A 23,135-nucleotide genomic window follows, 5' to 3' on the forward strand; every position below is an offset into this window, starting at 1 on the left:
ATGTCCTATGCCTAGCAAATCCATGCCTAGCAAATGTCCAGGAGAAATGCCTACTTAAGAGGCTGGGGACATAACTAGTGGACACAAGCACCTGCTGTTAAGCCTGATGACCTGAGTTCAATCCCCAGGACCCACAGAGTCAAAAGAAGGCGTCAACTCCTGACCTCTACACATGTGCGTGCACACAAACACATACACACACATGCGCAAGCACACACACAGAAGTAAAAGTGTAATTAAAATGTTTTGGAAATGTCTACATACATTCACTAAAAGCCACAGGTAAGCAATGTTCCTAGCAGCACTAGGATAGCTTCAACCTGGAAACTCAAGTATTTATAAACAGGATAAACCGCCATGCTCTTTGAATAAATAGTATGCAGTGAGAAGAAACACTGCTACACAAAATTACCTAGATGAGCCTCCTGATCCAACACTGAAATCAAGAGTCAAAACTGAGAGGCTCTGGGTCATTCCATGAATATCTAGCTCAAAGCAGCCCAAACTCCTCTCCAGTGTGAGAAAAAAAGAAGTGGTTATTCATAGGAACAGCCAGGGTATGGGAAGCACAAGTCCCTGTAGTTCCATCCAAGTGCTGGCTACATAACAGTGTTCACTAGGTGAAAATTCACCAACAAAATGCATCAAGAAAGGGAAAAAAAGAGCTTTGATTTCCTATCTTCTACAATAACTAGAAATGAGGATCAAACCATGAGACTGTAACTTGGAAAGAGAATGTAGCTCTTTAGCGACTGGGGATACAGCTTGGTCAGTAAAGTCCTTGCCGCACAAGCATGAAGACTGAGTTCGGATCTCCAGCACCAGGGAAAACATTAGTGTTGGGGTGGGAAGTCAGAAAGAGTTCACTGACCAGCAAGCCAGCACAACTGATGAGCTCACGTCGTCTCAAACAGGACTTCCAGCATGCACACACACAAATAAAAACCTTCTTAAAGAAAGCATGGCCTTGAGGTTAAGTAGTTTTTAGATATGACACCCCTACCCCCCCCCCCCCCAAAAAAAAGATGTGCAAAAAGAGGAAATGACTGAGGATATATGAGGTGGTCCAGGGCTTGCCTCACACTTACAAAGCCCTGGGTTCTATGCCCAGCATTGCCAAAAAGTGGGATGGAGATGATCAGGTCTCTGCTGACAGGCACTGCTAAGAGGAGGAAGGCAGTTCTATATTCAAGGAAACTGGAAACATGTATCTAACAAAGGAGCTGTGTCTAGAATGCATTTCCCTAGTCTGGAAAAGAAACTCAGGACTTTATATGATGATGCTGTTACTAGGCAAAACTGAGTTATGGTACAAAGGGCTTCTATAATGGCACTTTTTTATGGACACTGGGAATTTTATTAACTATTAAGTGCTTATTTTCCCACTTTTTTTTTAAATGATACTCTAAGCATTTTCTAATAGTGATGAGGATAAGGACGGGGCTACTCTACAAAGTACTGTGAGAATATTTAAGTCCGTCATGAAGAATCCCATGTTTCATGCAATGAAACAATACTTCACATTTGCTTCTAAGAGCTAAAATCTGAAGAAGAAAAAACTTGCTGAAAACAACTGGGGGATCAGTTTGTATATGACAAAGTACCCGAAGACAGAATACAATGCAATCATAAAATGTTAAGCCATAGAAGAATATTTATTGATATGGGAAAATGTTAACAATATACTTCGATATGAAATGTACAGGATAAAAACCAGTATATATACTTTAATACCATTTTTATGGAAAGAAAAATAACCATATATACAAAACCATGCATAAGAAAAAAATAAGAACTGAATACACCATTTATGGTTATCTCTTTATTGAACTGGATGTGGTTAAAGCTTTCCCAATACACTGAACCTGCCCTGCACACAGTATCTGCTTCATCTGTTCTGCGATTGGTTTTAACTAATTTCCTCCCAGCAGCCTGTATTGAGGACACAGACACCTCCTTACGCAGCTAATGCTATCTATGCCCATCAAAGTAGATGCTGCCTTTATACTGGCATGGGAAGATCATGTTAACTAAAATAATACAGAGACCACCACAGCAGATGCCTGGCTACAGAAAGGTATTATTTGGAGAACTAGAAAATTCTCTACAAATGATTTTTCTCTATTTTAATAGAGAAAAATATGTTATCATTATTTTGTATTGATGGTAAGTGTTAACTATGTATTTTCTGGTATTAGAACTGAGGAATTTGGGATATCTCCTCCCATCTGAAGAGAAGAAGGCTAAGGAGCTCAACCCACAAAACACTGTTAGTAATCTTATAAAATTAAGAAAACAACATTTTTTAAGTGAAGGAAAATGAGGTCAGAGATATAAAAAAATGTGTTGTCTTCTGTAAACACTAATACATTTTAGACAAAACACCAGGGAATAAACTCAAAACCAGAATGCTGGAAAAATTACTCCTTCAGCCTGCAGCATAAATCTTAGTGCTTTTACCGCTTTTCACATGTCTGAAATGTCAAGACTGTGAAATTATCTTTAGCAAATAACTTCCGTAAGTTAATACATAGGATATACTCAGCATTTCATGGAAACAGAGGTTAAGTGCTCCAAATACACACATATAGGTCATCCTATAATTCTCGATAACTTACAACATTAAATAATGTTGAAAATAAGACTTCTGTCTCAGAACCCACTCTAGTGTAGAGCTGGGTCCTGGATTCCTATTTAAAATACCAAGTGAGGGTATGGATCTTTCAAGGTTGAAGGGTAAAGAAAAACATCTGCCCAACCTGACTAAGTTCCAGTACCATCCCAAAGCTGCTTCCTAACTTCTTATCCCATCCTTGGGAGTGAAGTCAGACAAGCCTGTAATCACTTGATCAACTTAGTAATTGTTGGCATCCTGCCTGAAAGAATAACAGCGCACAACTTACCTACATCTCAAAGGGAAACTCCCAGTCTTTTTCCTTACCAGTAACATGCAAGTGAAAAAAAATGAGAGAAATAAAACACTTTTCAAAAGGGAGATTTGCCAAGAATTTGTAGACAAAAACTTTTTTTTCTAATGAAAAGATCTGTCCCTCCACCTCTCAGCAAAAACCACAGAACTAAAAGAGTCGAGCAAGTGTGCATCAAACTAGTCCAGTTCTCAGCCCGCGTCAGTGGCATTCTGCCACCTCTACCTTATTGTCTCAGTGTCCCTACGTCGGGCACAGCACAGGGAAGCGCACACAGAAGGGGCTTCCAGGTTGTCCAGCAACACTGTAATATTTCATCAACACACTTGCGGAATGGAAGAGCCCCAGAGACTTGGCTCACTATGTTCCACTACAGGAATTATAACAAAAGGCAGAAACTAAAAAAATCACTTTTTAAAATTTTACAAACTGTTGCGACCAATTTGCAACAATACTGAGGAATAACACTTGGCACATAATCACAGGTGAATACTTCTGGATGTCACTTCATCTGTCACTCATGATAAACACTTGGCACATAATCACAAATGAATACTTCTGGAATTTTACTTAATCTACTATTCCATGATAAACACTACAAAATGAAACATGACAAGCTTGTGAAATCACAAGGAAAAGACTCTGCAAGATGTCAGTCATCAGCGAGCTCCCACTCTAATAAGCCACAGGGAGCACTAAAGCATGTTTACGCAACAATATGGCAATTTCTACCACAAGAAACCAGGCATTAATGGTCATCTGAAGACACGTCTCCCCGCCAAACGAAGGCACCTGGCACTGAAGTGGGCAGTCAGCTCAGGTACACCTCCGAGTTATAGGAAGTGGTAATTAAGCTTGTGTCAGTTCTGCACAAGCCTGACACACAAGGGAATAGATCCTAAATTCTCTATTTCCGGCAAATGATAGAACCAAAGAAGGAAACGTAGTATGCTGGTGTCCATGATGGTGGCTGACTCGAGCTATCAAGTGTGTCAGCTTTGCGTGTTCATTAACCACTGTGGAATGTGTACATATGACTCGAAAATTAACATTTTATACAGTTTCAAGTATTAATGCTCACTCCTCTTCTTGTCTTTCTTTACTTTCTTCTTTCCCAAACTCTTAGAGGACTCCTCCTGGAAAAGAAAGCAGTCAATGCAGCACCCTGTATGGACAGGCCCTCACAGCAACCACACAGCTGGTCTAAATGGAAAATCATAAGTACTTCTGAAGGCATCAGCATTGTGCCTGAAGACACTTTGGCTTATAGTCTACTATAATATTTCCATCTATCACCATCCTTCCAAGTCTAAATAGTTATGAACGTATGTAAACTATAAGCAAAACAAACTCAACATATAAAGAACACATCTACATACATGTCAGGGAAGCACATACTCTGAAACCAACACAGGATTTGGGGACTTTACATCGACTCTCAGTGTGAGAGCTCACAGCTCTCTGGACCTCAGATAGTATTTAAAGGGCTTTCAGCTTTTTCTACTACAAACTCTACAGACCAGACATATAAAATTAGACTCTCCCATATTCTGACTAAAGTCTAGGTCTTCAGCTGCCTAGTTCAATAGCTTTACCAACACAATGTTAATATTTTCACCCATCCTTAATTTCCCTTTTGTCGTTCACACTGATAGCAAGCTCTAGCCACAGCACCGACAGCTACTTACAGCTGAACTTGTGAAGTTCTTCTCTACCAGTATATTCCTGGCACAGTTGTTGATGTGTTTGAAACGATCAGGTCCTAGCAGAATTCCTCCATACCAACGGGATACCACCACCATGACATTCTTCACATTCAAAATCTGTTATTGTCAGAAGCATAATAACAAATAAATAGATATGTACAAATGTGAGTTGAAAGAATGAAATAACCATGCCTTTAATCCCAGAACATGGGAGGCAGAGGCAGGCCAGGCGGAGCTCAATGAGTCTGAGGCAAGCCTGATTATAAAGTGAGTTCCAGGACAGACAAGACTGTTACATAGAGAGACCTTGTTTCAAAAAAAACAAAAAACAAACAAACAAAAGAATGAAATACCTGATATATAAAACAGCATGCACTTAGTAGTTTCTAACAACTCAGGGAGGAAAAGTTAGGACAAAGGAAATTTGGTAGGGCAATACAGTGTTCTATAATCTCAAACTGTTAACTTTAGAACCATCAGTCAGAGAAAGCTATGGTTTGGTTTTGTTTTGTTTTGTTTTTACCAGAAACATAAGCAAAAACAAACAAAAACCTAAACCAACTACCAAATAGAAGAGGACCTGTGACACGTGACAAGTGTGGCCTTTGAAATGAAGCCACCAATGTTCACATCTGATACAAGACAAAGCTCCTACTCAAGAGAAAGGCCTCATTAGAAAGCAAACTTCACATACAGGAATAAAAGAGACCGCAGTGACTACTGAGGCAAAAAACAATCCACTCTTGAAGCTAATGCACAACCTGCGATCCCCAAAAAACAATCCACTCTTGAAGCTAATGCACAACCTGCGACCCCGAGGCAAAGGAGAACAACAGGAGGGAAGGGAAACGATGAGACGCACAAACTAACATGGACCTGGAGAGACTTAGGGCTAACACAGCTCAATAAGGGAACCCAGGTGAATGCATACAGACAAAATGTAAAAGCTACTTTCTCTGTAAAAACTGCATAAGAATCCTATGAAAAACAGGAAAAAAGTTAATACAGGAGCTGGAGAGATGAGTCAGTCATTAAGAGCACTTGCTGTTCTTGCAAGGACACGGGTTCAATTCCCAGCACCCACATAACAGTTTAACCATCTGAAACTCCAGTTCCAGGGGATCCAATGTCATCTTCTGGCCTCTGAAGGTACTGCATGCACATGGTGCACAGACGTAATGCATACAAACATCCATAGACATAAAATATTTTTTTAGAAAGGAGAAACTATTTTTACTAAGAAGAAAATATTGCTTAAGAAAATTAAATGCAAGAAAATACACAAACTTTGTGCCAGGCAGTGGTGGCGCACATCTTTAGTCCCAGCACGCAGGTGGATCATTGTAAGTTCAAGGCCAGCCTGGTCTACAGAGTGAGTTCCAGGACAGCCAGACCTACACAGAGAAACCCTGTTAACAAAAACTAAAAACAAAACAAAACAAACAAAAAAACAAAAAACCTCTGGAAGACAGCCAAGAAAATGGCTCAGAACATAAAAAGAGAAAAGCAATTTAACTTTTAACAATGAAACATCCTTCACCTACCCCATGTTTCAGTAACTGACTAACAGGAAGTTTCACAGAGACAGAAGAGAAGAGACGCAGGGAAGTCACTGCAAGGAAACAAGGAGCAGTTTCCCAAAGATGCAGACAATCTTGTATTTTTTCCTAGAATACACTCAGTATTAACTGTTGGCACTCTGACTCAATCCAGTGGTGAAGATTGCTCCTCAATCAATGTTTATGACCAGTACCACACATCATTCTTCCTAAGCGGAGCTCTGGACTGTTGGAAAACTCTAAGGTTTGTAAGTGCATATTCAGAGTTGAGCTCTATACTGACCTCCATGAGATGAAGAAGACGGCCCCCAGCAGCTGTTTCTCCATCATCCTCACAGTCCTGTAAGAAGGTCTGCTTGTCCTCACAGTATATCCTAAAATATACAGAAAGGGCTATACTTGGAACCATCAAAGTATAATAAATATGTCATATAAATGTTAGTCCTCAATATGACCACCTCAGAAATTAACATATTTATCTTAAAATCCTTCTTGAACTCTGTCTGAGGCATTCTTGTGGCTGGCTGGGCACATAAGCTCATTTTCACAATGGGAACACTAGGACCCAGCGGTTTCCCCTTTTTACTAAAGTGCTGCTTTTGTGAGAATTTACACATGCAATTTCCTGAAAGCTGTGAGTTAATGCAGAGCCGTGACAGAGAATATACTGCATCAAGGCATTATACCACAGGACCTGCAAAGGGATATGCAAGAAATAGGAAGCACACTCCTGTCTTCAAAGAGCCCACACAGAATGAAAAAATGGAGATGAAGGCCGGCGTACGTGAATGCTTCATTTTCTTCCTCTCATTTCATCCAGCTATCAAGTTTTAATATATTGCTGGACATAGCAGTAAGGGACTGTGACCCCAACACTTAGAAGGTAAAAGTGGGATCAGTTTAACACCCAATAAAGCAAGTTGGAGGTCAGCCTGGGCTATATGAGACCCTACCCAAGCAAACAAACAAACAAATAAATAAGCAAGCAAGTAAGCAAACAAAAAGGACTACATTAAATTTCTATCTAGATACTGTTCAGAGGGCACACATTCATATGCATGTAAATCTTTTTTTTTTTTTAAGATGTGAAGCAACTAATAGGAAAAACTCTTACGCAAACTGAATCTTTTGAATTTAAAGTCTGGCTAACCTAGACTTTATAAACATTCAACTGAATTTTAAATTTATACCAACTCCATATATCTATATTTTGTTTTACTTTAGGGCTAAACTACATCTTTAACTCTTATTATTTGGTATATTTTCAAATGTTCTTTATGTCTTCGCAAATCAGCAACACTTGCACTCAAAACCCCAAAAGCTCTCAACTCATTATTCATAGGAGTATAAATGGATTTAAAAATAACCTTTTGGAAAATTTGAAATATATCAAGTCTCAGAAGTATTCATACTTTTTGATAATTCTACTATAAAATCATTTTCTTCCTTTTAATTATATCTGCAGTTCATTTTTTAAAAAGGTGAGGAGCTGGAAGGTAAGCACCTTACCAGCTCAGTACAAGCATGAGGCCATAAGTCTGCAACCCCAACACCCACGGAAAAGTCTGGGGTAGCAATGTGTCCCTGTAGCCCTGCACTGCAGGGGGGGATGACGATGTAATGGCCAGTTAGTCTAGCCAAACTAGTGAGCTCCAGGCTTATCTGGAAGCCTTGTCTCACAAAGTGAGGCAGAGAGCAATAGAGGACAACACCCAGCAGTGATCTCTGGCCTCCACTCAGAAAAGCATGTCTCCCCACACATGCACACACAAAGAAGTGATAAAGCTACTCTGCAGAAATAATCCAATTCATGTTCAAAACATGTCAGCCGGATTTGCTTCACAATAGTGAAAATCAGATAAAGTACAATGAAAAAGAAACAGCAAAATAAATTCAGGTGTAGAACCCAAAGACATTGAAACAATTTTTCAAATATTCAAAGTAAATATAGAAAATATTTTTATCAAATTAAAAATAGAGGACACAAGTTATAGTACTGAAAAGAGTTAGCATCTCACAGAAAAGACAACACACACCAAACACTAGCAAAGGCAGTTAGCAGAAGCCGTGCTCTCCTTCTGTCTCTTCCTGAAGTGTGTAAATATTTCACAGGTCTACTAGTATAATAAAAAACAGCTATATTTCAAAATCACGCATAATTTCCCAAGCACTGTTTATGAATTACATAGTCTAAAGACTGACAGTCACTTACCTATAGGCATAGATATTGTGGGTGGCACTGGCTATTTTCTTATTTTCATACAACTTGGCAAGAACCATTTTCACCTTTAAAAAAAGCAGTGATATAAACAAATATGACTTTTATTTGCTCTCTAAATGCTAGAAAATTAGAATTAAAGTGATTTCATATAAACCTTATACCAAAACAGTTCCTTAAAGGGTCCACTGAGTTCTGAAGTGATCTAATAGGGCAGACACTTCCTGAGCACTAATAACCAACAGATGTTTTAGTCTGTATGTCTAAGGCACAATATATGAGAATGTGTTCCTCAGGTAGAGAACTTTTCATGTAAACGCAAGCATTTCCAGAAGCTAGCTCTGAAATTTCCTCAGTGTGCCCACTCTTATGATAGGTGTACAGTACAGCATGCTCCCAATGTGATAAAAATCACAACTTTCTCTAGGAATCAAGCATGCTTCACAGAGGAGTCCTGAGCCAGCCCTTCCTTGGAAGTGACAGTCCTTCTGCATCAAAATGCAAGGGAGAAGAAGGAGCATAAGGAAGAAATTCACTCAGAGGACAAATGCAAGGAATAGGAGCATTGGATAAATAACTAAATAACAATAAAAAATGCAAAGTCAAAACAAAAATTTCCAATCAACAAGAGATATATTTCCACATAAATGTAAAATTAATGAATATGAGTATGTGTTATGAATGTCTACCCAAGACTCAGCATTAACTGGTATCTGGATTTCCTGTCAACCCTGTAAGGAGTAAGAAGAGAGGCTGAGGAAATGCTGCATGCAGCTCCTTAAGAATCTGAAGAAGAGGCGAGACGCACCATTAATGGTACATTAGGAATTAAACAAAGGGCTAGAGTTTAGATTTTTTCCTTGCAATGGAAATCAGCAAAGACTCTGTGAGAAGGAGGCTGGGTGGAAAAGAGAGTGAGAGCAGTCAGATTGCCGCAAACTCATGAGGAATCCTCAAAACATTGAGATGAACTCAGAGGGGCCAAGTCTAACATAGACTGTGCACTTGCTGTCATCAGTTACCACTTTCGAGTCGCAGGCTCGGGATCAATACAGTAGGGTAGGCAACCGTCTTAAAGACAATCTCAGCTTGCAGTCTAACGGTCTGTGACTGAGAAGAGGGTCCAGGATGGCAAATTCATTAGAGTGTGTGAGAAGGAACCTGAGGGATATGAGCAAAGCCAAGGACAAGAGAAGATCAGTCAGCTGAATGGAAAAGCGGTCCTCCCGAGCACACATTTAGGCAGAAGAAATGTCCCCTCCCAGACACTGAGAGTAAAGTCCTTGTAAAAAGAACTCTATTCCTAAGAGTCAATGCTTCAGAGGTGCTTAGAGGGCTGGGGCAATAGGGCACTGGCATAGAGATGCCAGGTTCTGGGTCTGATTCCCAGCACTACAAAGAAAAGAAAAGGGGTGGAGGTCAGAGTAGAAACAGAGTCCAAAGGAAGGAGCTACTCCTGGAGGGTGAGCAATGGACTGTAACTTTTCCTATTGTTTGCGGTTTATGTCAAATTGGAACTGCCTTGCCCATCAGAACAGCTAAATTTCTGCTAGATCATAAAGACAGGCCCTGCTGAAAAGAAGAAGAGAGACAAGGACCTACAAACAGAGGTTTTGAAGAATGAGCTGTCATTTACATCCTTTGGTAGGAATAAGGTCAACTAACACCAAGAAACGACATGTGGAAGACTGGACTTGGCATATGGGCCCAAATGCTCTCCCTCATCAGGCAACAGTAAAAAAGACAGCTTCACATATTCAGTAGAACAAATAATTCTTTTTGACCAGCTAGTAAGCACCATGAATTTCTATAGTAATACAAGTTTTTCTTAAAGATTAAGAAAAGATTTTCATAAAGAATAAGATCTAATCAAAATTTAAATACAGCTTTAACATTGATGCTCAGTGGTAGAATGCTTATCTTGAATAGAAATGACCTAGTTTAATCCTCAGCAAAAAAATCAAAATTTAAATACAATTTTCAAAGCAAAAACAAGCAAATCTCTCATGGTCACAGAAATTTGGGAGTGGGAAAACAAATAAATGATACTTTTCTCATGTGAAGTCGTAAGAGGGAGAAGAAAGGTGTCGATGCAAAACCATCACAGGACCACACTGGTGGAAGAGGGTCGAGGCGGGTAGGACAGTCACGCACCTGCTCAGGACAGACTACGGGGGCCACATGTGCCTGAAAAGTGCTCCTTCGGTCTGTAATAGGAACGCCATGATCAACTGGAGGCAATTCTTCTATTTCTATAAAGTCAAAGAATTAATTTACCTTTTAGGAAAAGAACTGGGATGTAAAAAATATTATATGGAAAAGCTAAACAAAAGCAGCATGAATAATCACCTACCAAAACTAAACTTTTAATAAAATGTTCATAAATGTACTGTATGTAAGAGAAAAATAAATGATTTTCACTGTCATTGCTACAAATCAGGACTCAAATACTAGACTGCTGTACTAGTTCAAATTGAGACAGCATCTAGTTTCTAAGAGAGTAGAGGGCTCCTCAGACCAAAGATTGACAAATGCTTACACCACAACTTGTTTCTCCATGTAGGCCAACCTCTGGACTGGGAAATCTCTGACTGGCTGTAATACAATGTTTTCTAATAGAACTACTCCTATGTCACATAATGGAATTTAACACAATAATACTATATCCAGACAGTACCCCACAAAAGTGCAGTGATTTTCAGCTGTTCCACCTTTTCAACAACTTTAAGAATCACTATAAATGAACTATGGTAAAGACCCTAACTGTCTTGGCTGCTGCTAACCAAAAGGAAGGGAACACATTTCAACATCTACGGGAAAGCAAGCAAGCACTCCCTCACATATTAGCCTTTCCCGTTTCTAGGTCTCTCTAGAAAGATCTTCTCCAGAGGAACTAGTTAGAAACACCGTACCTGGTACATGTTCACTGATGTTGAAGTCTAATTTTTGAACTGCATTTTCTCGCTGATTCTGTACAATGAGGTTATTTTTACATCCAACATCTTTCTCTTCAGTTTTTTTCTTTACATCTGGGCCTACGTGAATATGAGACATTATGATTGATCCATGAAACTAAAAAGAAATTACACCTACCAAAATCATTGAAATCCTAGCACTTGGAAGTCGGACAGAGGCAGGCAGATCTTGGTTAGATCCAGGCCAGCCTGGTCTACATAACAAGTTCCAGGTCATCCAGGGCTATATAGTGAGACCTGTTTAAAAAAAGAAAAGAAGCAAAAATTGGATCCTGACCTCTACACACCATTCTTCAACAGAAGAAAACATGATTTTTCTTACAACAGAATTCTAAGAAATAAATAAATGAAGGATATGAGGGTTATTTTAGCCATGAGATAAAAATCAGAGTGATTTTTGATAAGACTACTGATGGGCACTAAGACTGCAGGTAAGAGTATTTTCAAGAAAGAACAGGAGGGAAGAAGAGTAGCTCAGGGGCAGGGTACTCCCTGCATGGCACACCCTGCTTCAATCCCCAGTACAGCGGGGCCTTAGGGAACATTCCACCAAAACTATAGTCTTAAAAGAAGGAAGCAAGAATATTATGTGAGCTTGGGAATTTGAGGCCAACCTGGGTACTGGGCAACATAGCAAAGCCCTATAAATAAGTAAATTAAATGAATAAACCCACCTCTCCCCACACAAAAGGAAAGACATTAACTACCATGATTAATTTTACATGTTAACTTAGTGGGGCCCTAATGTGGATATCTTTGAACAAACACTATTACTGATGTTTCTATGAGGTCATGTTCTGGATGGGATCGACATTTACAGCCACCAGCTCTGTCCCCCATCACAATGGAGCCTCATCCATGCCAAGGGAAAAGGCTCACCTCCATAGGAGGATACTCTCCCAGCAGACTACCTTTGGACATAAACTGCAACATTAAATTACACTGTGCTGCTCCTTGCTAATTCCAAACTTGCCATCCTCATACCTGTACAATCCAATCCCTCAAAATAAAGCTCTATATGCATACAGTATGGGGTTTGGTTTTCTGGAAAAACCCAACATACTAACTTTATGGTGGCGACAATTGGTGGATACCACTTTAAGCAAAGGATCGAGGTAAACATTAGTAGTCAGGAGACAAACTGATCTCATGAACTTCCTGGTGTGGTGTCATGTGCTGTAAAGCACTTAGTAAGCAAACTGAAGTCAGAAACTTCTCACTGTGCTGCATGCAAAAGATACAGCATCATTTCTTGGTGCTCTCACCTGTAGAAACAGCTCACTCCAGTCACAAGCTGTCAAGACCAAACCATCAGCATTCCATAAGATAAGTGGTCAGAAAACTCAAAAGTGTCAAGGCTATGTAAGTTAACAAAAGTGACTGGAGAGGGACTCCGTCATTAAAGTGCTTACCAGACAAGCAAGAGGACCTGAATTCTGTCCCTAGAGTCCTTCCCACTGATCCAGAGGCAGAAGCAGGAAGACGCGTGAGGCTCACTGAGTAGCCAGCCTAACCCAATTGGGGTGCTCCAAGCCAATGAGAGTCTATTTCAGGAGACAGAATGCCATTTCTGCAGATAACATCCAACACTGTCCTCTGGCTCCATGTGTGCAAACATGCACCTGTGCACACATGTGCGTGTGCACACACACATACACACATATGGACATATGCTCAGACATTTGTTTAGAAAGTCCAGGGGGTGGTGGCACACGCCTTTAATCCTAGCACTCAGGAAGCAGAGGCAGGTGGATCTCTGTGAGTTCGAGGCCAGCCTGGTCTATAAGAGCTAGTTCCAGGACAGGAACCAAAAGCTACGGAGAAACCCTGTCTCGAAAAATCAAAAAAAAAAAAAAAAAAATTTAAAGATTTTATTGTAGAAAAAAAAACAAAATTATACTGAAATAAAATGATTAACTACTTGACAAGCTAGGCCCAGGTCACTAACTCTTACCCTAATATAGTTCTTTAACACGGTTTTATGTTTGCTGTTTTTTTACTTTTACAAAAAATTAGAATAGAAAAAAAATGGGCACAGGATTTGCTAGGTATATATTCAACCACTAAGCTACATTCCCAGTCCAAAAACATTTTAAAGAAAAAGACTCAAATGAAACTTTAAAATAAAGTTTTAAAGTACTTTCCAACACTAAACAGCTTCAGAATCTGAAGAGCTGCAAGCTACAGAGGGCATGTCACTGCCGCAGGAGTGTAGTTTGCTGGAGCTCAGGATTCTGAACTGGTGACATGCTCCACTCTCCAGCAAGCCTAACTCTCCAAGACAAACTGGCGAAATCGCGGGGTTTGACGAGTGTTAGAGACTTACTCTTTGTCATTCATGCTCTGAGTGCTGTGAGATCAGAACATGGATCCAAAGTCAAAGAAAACACTTTAACAATGTTACAGAGATCAGTGTCTTTACGCCACTCTCTCCACTCCTCTCTGATTTTTAACAAAGCAGTAAAAATATTTGCTTCTATAGAAAAATGGCAAAAAAAAAGTCATCTGGAAACACATACACTGCTATCAACTTGAACATACAACACAATTGGTTCTCTGCCAACAACCCTCATTTTGAAATTCTAAATACACCACAGGGCTCTTTCATAATTCTTCCCCCAACAGTGAAAACAACTTTACCGGGGGTGACAACAGAAAGTGATTTAGAAGAAATACCAGGGTAAATGGAAATGGAGTTCTCTCTCTCCAAAGGCCGTGGTGGTGCCCGAAAGCACAGCAGAGTGAAGGGGAAGGAAGCCCAGGCTGTCACCCACCCAGCAGCTCAATGAAAGGCTGGCAATGCAGGATGGTTTCACACTCTAGGTAAAGGTTACTCCTTTACTCAGAACGGTGAATAATCATGGTGTGTGAATTATATCTCAATTGAAAGCCTGCTTTAAAATTAAATTCTATATCCTAATATTAGTCAAAATACTTCTCAGAGTTATTTTCTGATGAATACTAGATTTGTTTAAGACTAATATCTAATTTATATGTCCAAATCTTGAGGAATTCTCCTAAGATCATAATACCTTAATGATTCAAGAAGAATGTACTTTAGATTCAAGTTCTTTCCCCACAAAATTCTACATTCTAAAAGTATAATCCACAGAGACACTTTAGAGAAGAAGCTGCTAGAACTACATGAGTAAGTGAACTCTCAAGAGGAACTTCTTGTGATAGAGAATCCATAAACTTTGCAGGACATAGTGTCACTTGCCTTTAATCACAGCACACAAGGGGCAGAGAGAGGCAAATTTCTGAGTTCGAGGCCAGCCTGGTCTACAGAGCACTTTCTAGGGACACACACACACACACACACACACACACACACACACACACACAAACACAGAGAGAGAGAGAGAGAGAGAGAGAGAGAGAGAGAGAGAGAGAGAGAGAGAGAGAAGACAAAGAAACCACAAACCAGAATACAGATTTTCCAGGTGTAATTTCAATCCTAACATCCATATGAAAATGTAACTACCCCCAATTAGAAGCAGACAAAGGATCATTCATAGTCTCACCTGGCTCTGCCGTCTGGGACTTCTGTACCAGAACATCTCTTATTTTCTCCACCCACAGGTAAAGAATACTTTCACCAACATTCTGCCTAAACAAAATCCAGGGATAAAATTCATTATTTCAAAAACACATCTCAAATTCAAAATATTTATTTACAATTATAAACCTAAGATATTATAATAAAATCTAACCATGTCTTTCCAAATACATAAAGTTTACCAACATTTATGTCTTAGTAACATAATACTGATATATTGTGTATATCAGCATTAAAGATTCCAAATGGCTCCAAAATTAATACATCTTACTTAAAACTAAATTAAGGAGAACATTCAAGGAAAGGAAAGAAGTGTCTAAATCTGAACTACACAAATGAGACAGGTATAGACATGATTTGTTCCGATCCATGAGTGGTTTTAGGATTTGTATCCGATCACCGCTAGCTTTACTCGACTCTTTGAACAATTCAATCTACTTGTTTGAGACACAAATCCTTCAACAAGACATCTATATACAGAATATATTGGGATTCTCTCAGGAATTTAGTTTAAGAGGTCTAAAACACATGGAACTCAACAGCTTTATATCCATAACATGTTTTTTGACAAACTAGTCTATTGCATAATTGATTCATTTTGGTTTCAAATATGTGGCTGCCTCAACTAATTAAATTCATCTCAAATCACTGAGAAAAAGAATAGGCTTTGAGCTTTGAAGTTAAATAAGACATCAATTAAAGACCAAGTATCTTGTTTTTAGGGAGTGATGCTAACTCTTTTAGCTTTGGGGTGTGTTTAAAGAAATGCCCAAACTATGTCATAGCAGCACCTTACTGCTTTCCTTCAAAATTTCCCTCAAAATTATTATCCTCATCAGGAGCCACCACAGGAAACTTTCAAAACAATCCCTTTTCTAGACCACCTAACCCAGCCATCTCCCTGGAGCCTAGCTTCTGGCACTAAATCGGTCTTTGCTGCCCCATTGCAAGCTTTATTTGTGGCGAGAACAGACAGCAACCGGAGAGGTTTGTAAAGACAGAGAACTTTAAATGGTATTCGCATCTCTCTTCTGTGGACAGTGCAAGATCCAATGGATTAAGTGTACACCAAGTCCCAGGTCACTATATACAACAACACAGCTGATACTCAAAACTCTCCAAAGATAGCACCATGATTTCCCCCCTTATAGAGACAAGAAAACAAATTTACAGAGATCAGTTAGCTAGTCCACCAATTAAGAAGGCGTGAGCTGAAATAAGAACATAGAACCAAGGTTCAAAGCTCAAGTCAACTGCATTTTGCTCCCCTATCAAACAGCTAATGATAAGGACACACCAACAGTCTATGGGATGAATTTGTATAAAGCCCACAGGCACATACTGCTGAAGGTTTGTCTGTTCTGGGTGAATCTTCAAACACAAGACTCAATGACCTTGGTGCATGGGAGCCCTCCCTATGTAAGAGCCTCCAGTATACAGGCTACATTACCTAAGGTTCTGGGACTACGGTAGGGAGCAGAATAATGTCAGCCCTTTCTTAGTGCTGGTAACCATTTTCTGTACAAAATCACAGCTTTATATAAAGATCTATCTCCCACTCTTATTCTAGTGAATTCCTCATCACCATCACCCTAGTAATACCCACTATACACAGTAAGTGCCAAAATGCTTATTATCACAGTTAACACTCACTAGTCTCTTTGAAACTTGAAAATCATCCCTTTGTAAATATAAACTCACATTCAAATTTTATTCTTTAAAACAAGGTCTTAATGTGTGCAGCCCAAACTAGCCTGTATGTCTACTCACTATGGAGTCGAGGCTACCTGGAATCCATGCTCTTCCTATCTGTTTCTGTGCTGGGCTCACCGACTAGGGTCACCACATCAGACTCCTCATTCAGCATTTGAAAAAGAAATACCTTGGAAGAATTTCTACAATTAGTAATTTCCCACAACAACTCAATGTTCACTTCAGATGTCTCCTCCTCACAGGACTCCCCAGGAAGGCACAGCGAGAGCACGTCTGCAGAGCTGCACAGCTGCTGCGTCCATGCACTGGCATTCCGTAAGACTGCTGCCTGAGAAGCCAGTGCAGAGGCACACTGGGTATGAGGCTATCTGGGCCAAGCAGAAATCATTTCTACCACAGACCTCCAAAAGTCTACCAATAAAATACAGAAATATTTGTATTAGAAGAATTACACTATATTTGTCTCCTCCTGAAACAAGAATCTACTTCTATCTTTTAACTATCCACTAGGAGTTAGTGTGGCTTATTAAAAAAAAAAAAAAACTGGTCTTCAAACTTTTGCCATTCATTGCCGTAATGAAAGCCTTTATAGAATCAGAAGCTGATTAAATTGAACAAAGCTGAAAGCCTTGTCTACTAAGCCCCTGCATCTTCCTCTTTGTTTATGCTCTCTAGCTCATAGTAGGAAATTCTGCTTCCCCACACACTTGCTTCTTGAGAGGTCCAAAGCAACAGGACTGATCAACAACAGACAGGAATCTCCCAAACTGTGACAAGAAATAAAGCTATTCTCTGTAAACTAGCACAAGAGTTTCACTTAAGTGGTGCACAGCTAACAAACTAACACTGTGCGTGAAATAAAGCATATCACATGGATATCACTTAATCCTTACATACCATCCTCATTCTATCAATATAAAAATAAACACAAGGAAGCATGCTATTAAAAAGCTAATTCCAGAAGCTTGACCAAAACAGCCTAAACATAACCCAATAGGCTGCTAATATTATGCAGGTACACATTCATCCGTGTGTGTGTGTGTTACTGGGGATCAAATCTACTACCTCATAATTCTTTACCCCAACAGTGAAAACAACTTTACCGGGGGTGACAACAGAAAGTGATTTAGAAGAAATACCAGGGTAAATGGAAATGGAGTTCTCTCTCTCCAAAGGCCGTGGTGGTGCCCGACAGCACAGCAGAGTGAAGGGGAAGGAAGCCCAGGCTGTCACCCACCCAGCAGCTCAATGAAAGGCTGGCAATGCAGGATGGTTTCACACTCTAGGTAAAGGTTACTCCTTTACTCAGAACGGTGAATAATTATGGTATGTGAATTGCATCTCTGAACTTGTCTTCAGAAGCCAAATAAGTATTGTTACATCTTCCAACTTTAAATATTACCTTATTTTTCTATCAAATGCACATGTGAAGTTATGTAATTAACCTTTTAGTTTGCTTCATGTGAATGTTTTTGTTAATAAAAGAGCCTAACAAAAGATTCAGGAAAAGTATGAGCAGATCTGTCAAGAAAGCCCAGAGCAGCAATCAGTAGCAGAACGTTTGTGAAAAGCCACCTGTAAAGCCCAGAGCAGCCATGAGTAGCAGAATGTTTGTGAAAAGCCACTTGCCGCTTACTTACATATATATTTCCTCAAGGCTGTTTGACAAGTCTGCACGTTCTTGCCCTTTCAGCCAAGGAGCACTAAGATTGAATAAAACACAGATTAAAAATTATCCAAAAATTAGATGAATATTTGAAATATTCATTAATGTTTTTTTAGATCTATACAAAATTAAAACATTTTCATTGACCTTAATTCATTTAATCTGCTCAAGAAACCACAGCAAAATCCACACTAAAAATACTGAATTTTAATGACTTAAAAAAAAAAAAAAACAGAAGTTGAGTTCCTAGGGTACCACAAACCTGCCCAAATTTGTATCAGTGGCAGAACCTGCTCAAGAATTTAACATTCCAGATTTGGAATGTCTGCCACAGTGCCAGGAGTTAACTTTTTTTTTTTTAAGCTCCAAAAGCTAGACTAACTAATAGGTAACTCTTAAAAATGAGTCCAACAAGTAAGCAAGCTATCGTGTGATTGTAAAAATGCTTTTTTCTGAAAAGATATTTAAGAGAATTCTCTATCATTTGCAATTAGAATACAGAACTATTTTTATTAGTTTTATTAGAATAGTTTTGAAATACACACAAAAATAAGACTTATACATACAACTTTTCATAGCCAATTTATGCAACTCTGTTCCCATGACTTTTCTAAACTATAGCATGAAAGGTGACATAGGTTACAAGTCACAGCATCAACAGATCAGGACGACTAAAATGTGGTTCTTCAACAGCGGCAGAGGGAGAAAGCAGGTGTGACCACCTGGAGCACCCTGGATCATTTCAGGAAGGCTGGCAGTGTGAAGTTAGTCCAAGAGATGGGTTAGGAAACTGAACAAGGAACACAGTCCTGCAGCTTCCTGACCACTGTGAACTCAGACTCTCTTTTTTACTAAGTACCATACATCAATGTGTTTTACATCATTCTGTAAAATGCTCTATACTAACCTAGATGTTTCTACTGTCTATATTCATTTTAAACAAAGCATTTTGTATACACACAATGACTGTGTAGAAACTCTCTCTGACAGTAAAATATTTCTATAAAAGTATAAAGGTAAAAATGTAGCTTACTTCAGCTGATAAACGGGCGGTGCTGTACCTGGGTACTCACTCGGTAAATTCACCTACAAGCAAGTTTTAGAACAAATTTGCTTACACTGATTACAGCTGAAAAGCAACTACATTTGTAATGTCAGCCAATGAACAAATTTCTAATTTGCCTAGACAGAAGACAAACAATTGGTTTATTTACTATTCATGGTTCTACAAAACTATGTTGTTAGAGAGGCTCTTTATGTTTTTGGAAGCTAATTCTTGGCAGAGAAACTATAAGAGAATGAAAGTTAAGAATAAGATTAAGGGGGCTGGAGAGATGACTCAGTGGTTAAGAGCACCAGCCACTCTTCCAGAGGACCCTGGTTCAATTCCCAGTACCCACATGACAGCTCACAACTGTCTGTAACTCCAGTTCCAGGGTATCTGACACCCTCACACAGACAGACATGTGGGCAAAACACCAATGCACATAAATCAATAAATAGGAATCATTTTTAAAATTAAAAACAAAAGAAGCTTAAGAAGAACAGAAATGACTAAGAAACAGATACAGGGGCACTATATACCCTGACTCCAATGAATGTTGATGCTATTTTTCATTATCCAAGTAAAAATAAAGAACCCTATAAAATACCATTAAAGATAGGCTGTGAAAAACACATGTCTTTTAAAATCAATAATGTGAAAACAAACACTGGAAAACCCACAATTCTTTACATAATATTATCACAGCTGCAGAATACGCGCTAAGATACAAAGTCACGATTAATCTTTTAGTCTAAGTACAAATAAATTTCAATAACAAGACAAATATAGTTCTATGAATTTACGTCACAACCTATTCTTTCTCTTAAATATTAGCCACCTTTCCTGATCTAAACCTTCTGTTATTGATTAGAGTAACAAAAGGAAGTATAACTCAAGTCTGAAAATAGATTAACAGATTTAATAATTAGAAAAATAAAGACAAGATTGCAAACAAAAAAAAAAAGCATGACCTGAGCATAACCTGAGACTTAAATATCTATGCTTGTATAATCATGACAATAATCAGCAAAGGCAATCCAGAGAGAAATCCATGCTGTAATAATCATAAAGAGACACATGGCATCAGCTATATATTAAACACTGTTGACTGGAAAACAGCTATAAAGAAGAAAAAAATACCTGCAAGCAAACTGTCCATTTGGGATCATCTATGTTATCGCTGATTCTAATACAAAATATTTTGGCAGAATCGTCAATGACACACCACTCCTCGCCATAAATGGCTGCCATTGCTTCAATTTCCTCATTCTGAAAGTTGATTTTAAAAAGTCAACAAATGAACATACACAGATAAACCTATTCTCACTACCTTTTATGGCATTAACAATTAACATAAAAGGAGTCTTATGAGGCCAAATATTCTAAGCATGCTCTGCTGTCTGGTTTCTTGATACTATTACTATGACTGCAACCAGCTTGTTAGATTTGTTGTCGTCTTTAATTTGGGAACAGGACTCAGTTCTTTTTGCTAACTACCTCAAAACGCTAAAGAATTTCGGGGTTAAAACGTAATGGCAGCCATGTGTGGTGGCGCACACCTTTAAACCCAGCACTCTGGAGGCAGAGGCAAGTAGATCTCTTTGAGTACCAGGCCATCACGGTTGACATGGTGAGCTCCAGGCCAGCCACAGCTATACAGAGTAACACTGTCTCAAAATCAACGGCATAATAAATAGGCCTAATGTTGGAAAATGGGAGGCAGAATAGCTAAGTCACGTGCTAATGGCTGACGAGTCCCGGGCTCACAGGCTGCGGTGGAAAGGACCCACAGCCCCATAAAGGCAAGACCAGCTGTACCTGGACTGCGGTTCCCTGCCAGGGGGGCCTCACCTGCTTCTGGTCGCTCCCTACGTCCCCCTCCGCCATGGGGTCCTTAGGAGCAACCACACTAGCACTGCCCAGGTCGGAGAAAAAAAATACAGGAAGCCGCGTCCGAACAGCCCTATGGTGCACCGGAACTGAAAGTCTAGTACCGCCTAGTCAAACATCTGCTTCCGGTTGCCAGCCAGGCGTGAACAGGGCCCTAGGCTGCTGGATTTAGCTAATTGCCTTGGGCATGCGCATTCTTTTTGCATAAAGCTTGCTTGCACAAGCAGCTGTAGGCAAGTCGCAGGCTCGGGGTCTTGTGTACCGCCCACAGAGTCCTCAGCACCATCGGAACTCGCGGGAGAGTTTGGGGATCCGAGTTTACCTCCCAGAATTCTCTGCCAGGAGTCTCCTGGGCTCTTTCTCCCAGAGAGTCACAAGTGTCGCAGCTTGGGGTCTTGTGTACCGCCCACAGAAGCCTCAGCACCATCAGAGCGTGTGGGAGAGTTTAAGGACCCAAGTTTACCAGTTTGAACTCTCATAGTCCTTTCAGGGCAGGGTTTTTGTTTGGTTCTGTTTTTTAAAAAAATGTTCTGTCTCCTTTCATTGCCTGATGAAGGTTAATATCCAAGAGGATGATGATATGTTTTTCTTTGGGTTCACCCTCCTATTTAGCTTCTCTAGGATCACAAATTAGTCTCAATATCAGGCAATGAAAGGAGACAGAGACAGAGACCCACATTGGAGCACCGGACCGAAATCCCAAGGTTCAAATCAGGAGCACAAGGAGAGAGAGCACGAGCAAGGAACTCAGGACCGCCAGGGGTGCACCCACACACTGAGACAATGGGGATGTTCTATTGGGAACTCACCAAGGCCAGCTGGCCTGGGTCTGAAAAAGCCCGGGATAAAACCGGACTCGCTGGCTGAACATAACGGACAATGAGGACTGCTGAGAACTCAAGAACAATGGCACTGGGTTTGATCCTACTACACGTACTGGCTTTGTGGGAGCCTAGACAGTTTGGATGCTCACCTTACTAGACCTGGAAGGAGGTGGGAGGTCCTTGGACTTCCCACAGGGCAAGGAACCTGGACTGCTCTTCGGGCTGACAAGGGAGGGGGACTTGATTGGGGGAGGAGGAGGGAAATGGGAGGCGGTGGCGGGGAGGAGGCAGAAATCTTTAATAAATAAATTTTAAAAAGTACAAGAAAAAAAATGTTCAAAAGTACGTCAGTTTTGGCAAACATTTACAAAAAGAATTAGAACTGGAGAGGGTATATATTTTGGAAAATGTGAGGAGCTTTAGTTTTTCACTGTTGTCTTGTGATACAACATTGTATCTGAGAACAATTTTCATGTGAGACACCCAATTAGCGTAGAACTAGATAATTGATTCATTGTGCAAAGGATGGCTTGCTTGGTGTCATTTCTAGCTAAATTTGCATTTTAGAGCATGGGTAATTTGTTTTTCACTGACATTCAGTCCAGACGTTTCTTCTGTTCACAAAATGTTTTGTCTCCTGCCGCCTCTTTTTCTCATACTAGTATCCAAAACCCTGTGCCCTTTCTCTCTTCCCTCATCAGTAGTTATGGTAGTTTTCGAGCCCCCTTTAAACTTTCCTTGGGCTTGTACTGCTAGAGTACCTAGAGTTGCTATGGAAAATAGTGTTTGTAAAGCTCTTACTGTACTTCACATTAGAATGCAAAACCAAATGCCAAGCACTTCTTTTAAGAAACTAAAGGGTAGGTGCTAGGGCCCTTACTCCCAGCATTCAGGAGGCAGAAATGGGAATCTGAGTTTAAGGCTAGCCTGGTCTACATCGTGAGTTCTAGGCAAGACAAAGCTATATATAGTGAAACAAAATTGAGACAACTCTAAAAATGGATCAGAGATAGTTCCTGTTTTGTTATCAACATAAGACTTGTGGGGTTAGCT

The 23,135-nt window shown here is 39.8% G+C and overlaps 1 protein-coding gene across 2 annotated transcripts; it reads right to left on the reverse strand.

Moving 5' to 3' along the window:
* Positions 1–1,631: 1,631 nt before the first annotated feature.
* On the reverse strand, positions 1,632–21,330 carry Impact (impact RWD domain protein). 2 transcript variants are annotated; one of them, XM_050160673.1, is made up of 11 exons: positions 21,220–21,330; positions 20,509–20,637; positions 19,357–19,409; positions 18,298–18,360; positions 14,910–14,995; positions 11,323–11,445; positions 10,565–10,662; positions 8,405–8,478; positions 6,476–6,566; positions 4,616–4,750; positions 1,632–4,063 (listed from the first exon to the last, which is right to left on the reverse strand). In XM_050160673.1, the coding sequence occupies exons 1-11, from the start codon at positions 21,253–21,255 to the stop codon at positions 3,998–4,000; spliced, it is 954 nt and encodes a 317-aa protein (XP_050016630.1). In that variant the 5' UTR covers positions 21,256–21,330; the 3' UTR covers positions 1,632–3,997. The 2 variants fall into 2 exon arrangements, with proteins under 2 accessions (XP_050016630.1, XP_050016631.1); XM_050160674.1 differs by lacking the exon at positions 20,509–20,637 and having other exon boundaries at positions 21,220–21,323.
* Between the last annotated feature and the right edge of the window lie 1,805 nt (positions 21,331–23,135).

Source organism: Alexandromys fortis, unplaced genomic scaffold, assembly GCF_014885135.2.
Source record: "Alexandromys fortis isolate MF-2015 unplaced genomic scaffold, M_Fortis_MF-2015_v1.1 scaffold_104, whole genome shotgun sequence".
Taxonomy (NCBI): domain Eukaryota; kingdom Metazoa; phylum Chordata; class Mammalia; order Rodentia; family Cricetidae; genus Alexandromys; species Alexandromys fortis.

Coding starts and splice junctions, on each gene's coding strand:
- Impact (XM_050160673.1), bottom strand. CDS start 21,255: ATGGCGGAGGGGGACGTAGGGAGCGACCAGAAGCAG. Junction 19,410..20,508: donor AATGGACAGTTTGCTTGCAG/GTATTTTTTTCT, acceptor ACTTGCTTGTAG/GTGAATTTACCGAGTGAGTA. Junction 4,751..6,475: donor GTCTTCTTCATCTCATGGAG/GTCAGTATAGAG, acceptor TGACAATAACAG/ATTTTGAATGTGAAGAATGT.